The 6,413-nt window shown below is 54.4% G+C and overlaps 1 protein-coding gene across 1 annotated transcript; it reads left to right on the top strand.

Moving 5' to 3' along the window:
* Positions 1-756: 756 nt before the first annotated feature.
* On the top strand, positions 757-6,366 carry PUNSTDRAFT_138949 (uncharacterized protein; the record flags this gene model as incomplete). Its single annotated transcript, XM_007388631.1, has 1 exon — positions 757-6,366. A coding segment is annotated over one exon (5,610 nt), but the record flags the coding sequence as incomplete, so codon positions are not given.
* Between the last annotated feature and the right edge of the window lie 47 nt (positions 6,367-6,413).

The raw sequence follows: 6,413 nt of genomic DNA, 5'->3' as shown, positions 1-6,413 counted from the left end.
TCAGAGTAACATAGCCGCGACCCAGTAGGTATAAGTACTGTCTTTGTAGTAGTAATGAGCAAGTACTCTTTTCCCCTCGAATCTGCCCTCCCCTATAGTGCTAAGTTGCACTATATTCGTCTATCCACTGCAATAGTTGCAGTATCGTCGTCTGCTTTATCTTCCCTTACATTCTCTGGAGCTCACTAGTGGAGCCCATCCTAATTTAGTCTTTGACCTTCCTATTTAGGTCATCCTCTCCACATCCTCTTCGCCTCTGGTGCACAGCCATTCTACACAACACATCCCTCACCCGAACAAATCAGGCGATCTCCCGAGTCTCTCACAGACCCCGGAAACCTGAGTCTATTGTGTGTCTTTACACATTTATAGCACGACAATAGTGGAGCCCACCGCGAGGGGTGGATCCTTGTGTTATTGATTGACTATCACACTGTGGCGTCCATTTCATCTCCAACAATCTCTGTTCTGTCCTTATCAGACTACGCCCTACCCTCTAATCCTCCATCACCCAAGTTACCTACTCCAAATACATCGCAGTCACCATCACCACCTGCAGAATCCTTCGACTCGGACTTCTCGGATATCCCATCTCCTCGCCAAATCGACTTCCAATCTGCCGCGTCTACTCTTGTATTTCCTCGTGCTCCTGCTATTCATCCATCGGACTCGGACGTTCTATATTCCCCGACGCTATCCACAGTCTCCTCGTTATCGTTATCGAACTCGATACTAATTCGCGACTCACCGACAATTATGGCAAACCGAACGCCGATTGATATGCCTATTCCGGGCACCAAGCAAGCACCATTCTTCAAAGGGAGATGGTACGAAGTCATCCCCTTCCTCGATGCCTACGAGCAACTCAGCACTGTCAACAATCTGGACAATACCACGAAGTGCACTTACCTATTGAGGTACTGCCCTCGACAGGTCGCCGAAGTCATTGAAGGCATGCGCGCCTTTCACGCGCGCAATTGGCCGAACCTTCGCGCCGAAATAGAAGAACAGTTTAGTGCCGACAGAGCAGATAGACGTTTCGAGATTCAGGACCTAGCCCACGAACTCAAACGATCCCGGCGCGGACATATTCGCAACATCTACAGCTTCCGCAACTATCTTCGGGAGTTCGGACGCATCGCTGGATGGCTCCTAGACAAAGGAAAGATCAGTGAACGCGAACACGACTCGTATTTTTGGGCAGGACTGCCGCGCGAAACTTACAAGGAACTGGAGGCCCGCATTCTCCTCCTCAAACCAAGTATCAGCCGTACCGAACCTTACCCTATCGACATGGCAAAGGATGCCGCTCGATTCATCTTTGATCGAGACACCTTCGATCCTAATCGGCATGTCAACCTCGTAACGTCAGACGACGAAGACGCACCGTCGGATCCTAGGAGAGAAACCGACCAAGGAGACTGGAGCAATTCCGATATCACGGACGAAGACGAATACATTAGATGGCGCCCGAGGCATGACCGAAAGAGAAGGGAGCGCCGAGAACCTCGAACGAAGTCGGAAGAACCCAAGAGAGGCCGCAAGACGTCGCCAAGGATCCGATCCCGGTCGCCTGTTGCGCGCGAAGATGCTCGTCGAACCCTGTATGAGCTAGAGGAAGAAGAACATCAGGCGCGACAAATGGATGAAGTCGAAGCGATTGTTCACCAGATGGCCGGCTTGAAGATAAATGACCCGCGCTATGCATACTACTTCCGAGAGGTGACAAGGATCGATCCTTCCCTCGGAAAGATACTAGTTGCACCGGCATTAGCTCAAAGTCGTCAAGTAATGACGGCGTTCACTCACGAAGAAGAAATGCGCCGCCCTCTCGCGCAAGCACCACCGGCATACCCGTATTTTCATGCACGCCCTCCGCCGTTCTCGGCAACCTATCCAACAGCCAGCCGGCCTCCGTTCCCGAAACCAATGACCACGTACCCGCGAACGTGCTTTGGATGTGGCGAGTCCGGCCATATGATGGGCGATTGCGCCAAGATGGAGCAGTTGTTAGCTGCCGGCACTCTGCGCAGAGACATGAGAGGTCGTCTCATGATGGCCGACGGTCGTCGTATCATACGCGTTGATGGCCAGCCTCTAGTTCAGATAATCGAAGAAATGGCAAAGTCCGGGCCGCCGCAGTCAATGTTCATCCAAGTCCGCGAGTATACTGGCTACGAGCAGGAGACGGCGCGTTCCGAAACCAAGGACCAATCGGAAGAAGAGTCCGATGAGGTGTACACAAGCGAGGACGACATCAGCAAAGAAGAGGACACTGGCTTCGTCTATGTCGGAGCAGCCAAGAAGCGACGGTTAGACGCAGTCGAATTACCCGTTCGAGAGCGGCCGAGGAAGGCGAAAGTTGTTCGTTTAGATCCCCCGGAGCCGATGATGTTCGATCCGGCTAATGACGACCATATCATGGAGGATGAACCAATGAAGACGAAGGCGACTCACCTAGAGAAGCCCCGAGAGATAGCGCGATCGGCGCTGGCGAAGCATGTCGATGCTGAAGCCCTGTACACCAAGCTTCTTAAGACACCGCTCGTCGTATCGGTGGAGGAATTACTAGCTGGAAATAGAGAGATCGCCGGCAAGTTAGTACGCGACATGAAGATAACACGCGCACACGCACCGGAAGGCCCACCCGCAGCCGTTCACGAAGCCATATTCCATCCCACTAGTGTATCAACTTCGCCTCATGGCCCGCTAATCAAAGTCTTCGTGAAGTGCGCCGGACACGACGTGGAGGCGATCATCGACACGGGCTCGCAAATGAGCATCCTAAACAAGAAAGTATGGGATCAGCATGTCAAAGTACCTCGGGACATGCGGGAGACTGCGAAGATGGTCGATGCGAGCGGAAACGTCAAGATTCTCGAAGGGATTTGCCCCGATGTCGTCGTACAATGCGGAACGGCGGTCACAACGGCCAACCTGTATGTCGGAGACAAAGTACCATTCGATTTGTTACTCGGACGCCCTTGGCAAATCGAAAACAGACTCACCATCGACATGCGCAAAGACGGCACTTTCCTAGTCTTCAAGGATGAACAAGATCGCGTCTACGCCGTCGTACCCGTCCCCCAGAATGCGCGCGTCATCCGATCGCCAGTACGAGCCGCTTTCATGATGGAACTTCAAGATGTCGATCAGCGCCGCGTTGGCGGAGTATCCCAAGCTGAAGAGGCGGAGATTATAGCGCAAGAAGAGGAGGCCGGAGAACGAGCGCCAAACGATATGGAGGAAGACGAGATAGAGAAAACGGACTTAGAGCTGCACGACGCGCGACACGGCCGAGCACGTGCCGAGCATGCCGAAGTCACCGGCAACTCCGGCGCCTCTACAGACATAACACTCCGATCAAAGTCCGACAACTTCACGCGTCGCGGTGCGTATCCAAAGCCGCCGTTTGACTGTCCTCCACTTCCGATTCCCTATGTCGACTCCGGCACCGCTCTCGATGGACACTGGCTCCTGGAATCGATGGGACTTACGAGCTGCTCTCCGACAAGTTTCTCGGTTCCCTGGGCCGCTCTTTCTGTCGATCTAGAAGGCTTTCGCATCAAAGCACTCCTCTATCCGGCAGCAACCCATACGGTCATACACTCTCGTATCGCTGTAGCCCTGGATCACTCAAAAGATCGGACCTTCTGCCTGGACGATACAGGGGATTTCTGCCTGTCGAGACTAGTCTGGGACCTCCCGATCAAGATCTGCAACTATCTCCTCCCGATCAACGCCTACATCACCCCCAGTCTACCTGTCGATTTGCTGCTAGGACGAGACTGGCTACAACGAAATCCACTAGGGCTTGTGACTATCGACAAAGTCCCCATCCTCACTATCGCCGGCGGCATGAAGATCTTTATGGAATCGTCCGCAAAGGATCTTGACGCGATCTCGACTGAACTTCACCTCGAGCAAATCGAGGTCGACCATGATCGCATCTATCGCCGCGATGTCATTACAGTCCGGCAGCCGTTACGAACTAATACGATATCTACGGAGACCGCGACGCCTCCGATGCATAGGGATATGTCGAACGCTCACGACGAGGAGCGAGCGCACGCTGCGAACGCGGGCTCAGCGAGATCGGACGAAGTCTCCGCCGCGTTTGGGCTTTTTGCGATGGCTCACACCGATCCCACACCGCGCTTCTATCCTTCCCACTGTGCCGCCATTCCTGTCAAAGTTTTCGGAAAGAAGGGAAACTCTATTCTAGCTTTGATCAATACCCGTGCTACTGTCAACCTCATCCACCAACGCCTATTCGACACGATCCGATCTCCGCCGCTGTCTAACCTAGGAGAACTCGTCATACGTGTTTCGCCGGAGAAAGAGATACCGGTCATCGGCCGCGTCTACGATTTCCGATTGCGAGGCCCTTGGGGAGAATGGACTTCGAGCGACTTCTCAATTGTTAACGAAGGACAGTATGACCTCGTCCTCGGAACACCGTGGCTGCTCGAAAACAAAATAGAACTCGTGCCGCCGCCAAGTCCCGGGCCGGCGCCATCTCTTACTATGCGCGGACGAACGGTCGCAGCGGCTGAACGCACGAGATCGCGGCAACCACGTAGCCCGGAGCCGGAAGTTCCAGGGCGTATCTACGGCATCCAGCCCGACTTCTCGGAGGCTACGCTCGACCAAGTCATACTCTCTCAGGAACCTATCGCGGATAATGGCACAAGACTCCCGTCGCCCGTACCAAGAGATCCGCCGCTCGTTCCGACCGATCTCGTTACGAGCTGGGGCACTATACCCGTCAAAGTACTAGGATTTACTATATACGCTATCATCGACTCCGGCGTCCAGTTAAACTCTATCAACGAAGAGATCTGGAAGCACTCGAACATACCGCTCACCGTCACCTTCGACTCTGAGAACCGCCCGGACTCGAACCGACTATCGATCGGAGCTATATTCGACGCGTCTCTCGAACTCGCCGGCATGCAGACCGTTGCTACGCTTAGCGTAGTGCGGAATCTACACGTCGATCTCATTCTCGGCGCCGCCTGGCTCGGAACGAACTCGATTACCGTATGCGCGGAAGGCGCGAAGCGCCTAGGACTTATCTTTCCGGACTTGATCACCGTGGCGCGTCTCGGAGGAAACGGCGTCGATGTTGATAAGGTCTCGCGAGACCTACTAAATCGCGATCGGATAAGACCGGACGATGACGAGCTGTCCGATATAGAGTTAGGCTCACGGCCTTCTTCGCCGGTACTGGATCGACAAGACTCCGGCGACACAGTATGGCGCTTCTGGAAAGGGATGGTCCCTCCTCCGCGCAGCCTAGCTCGGAACAATACCGATGTCCCGCGATGGGGAACGCGTTGCGTCCGCGTATTCGGAGAAGAACTCACCGCTGTGATCGATCCCGGTGCGAAGTTCAGTACTATCCGGTTCGCGCTCTGGAACAAGCACATGGCGAATCACATCCACCGGCAGTCGGTAACGCAAGACATCCCGGCGTACCTTCATACGTCGAAATGGGGTCCCGAAGAGCTATTGGATCAAGATTCTACGGTCAAGATTACATTGGACGCTCACCTCGTAACATGGGGATCTCTCTACCTCAGCCGCCTATCGACTTGCGATCTCATACTAGGCGCCGATTACTTGCTTGAAAACTCGCTAATGCCTGTTATCGGACCTCAACGCCGTCTTTGCCTAATGCACGCGGAATCGACTCGCGTATTCGAGTTGGAACTCACACAGTTCGCTCTCACCAAGTCAGAAGAAGATTCCGGCGAGTGGGAACGACATTCGGCATGGGATCTGTATGAGGAACCAAGTGCTCACCTTGCAAGCGATCGGACAATACGCCCGTATCCGCACAACCGTGCACGACAGGGCTCATCGACGCCACTATCGAGCGGCGAAGAATCCTCGCAACCGGCAGCATTAGTCGCTTACTCGCAAGCATGGGAGGACGTTGACGAATACAGCTCACCGTCCAATGCCGATCTCATCGCCGTCGAAGATTCCGGACTCACCGACGACATCACCTCTCTAACGGATGAAGACTTATCGGATGACCCATTCTCCGGCGAGGAGAATGACGACGATTGCGACGATTATGAACACATGCCGCTGCTCCAGCACTCAGGCGAGTCTTTCTTTACCTTTGAAAGAAAAGACGATGCTGCCCTGCCCGAGCACGGATGGTCGACAGAATCTCTCGGCGGCAGCGCGTACAACTCGTCGCCGCAGAGCTTTGTTATCGCAAACGGCTCGTCACCGTCGTTTAGCCCGTTCTCGTCTAGCGGCGACTCGTCCGCCGCCCTCTCGGACAAAGAAGACGACCCTACCGAAACAGGTGCAACTCGGCCGCTATCCGACGATGAATCAACGCATTTCGTGCTAGCCACAGAGAGGCGGGACCGCACCGATCCGGAACGAACGAG

The sequence above is a fragment of the Punctularia strigosozonata genome, assembly GCF_000264995.1.
Source record: "Punctularia strigosozonata HHB-11173 SS5 unplaced genomic scaffold PUNSTscaffold_19, whole genome shotgun sequence".
NCBI lineage: Eukaryota > Fungi > Basidiomycota > Agaricomycetes > Corticiales > Punctulariaceae > Punctularia > Punctularia strigosozonata.
Note: the sequence above shows the minus strand (reverse complement) of the source record. Positions and strands in the feature narration are given on the sequence as shown.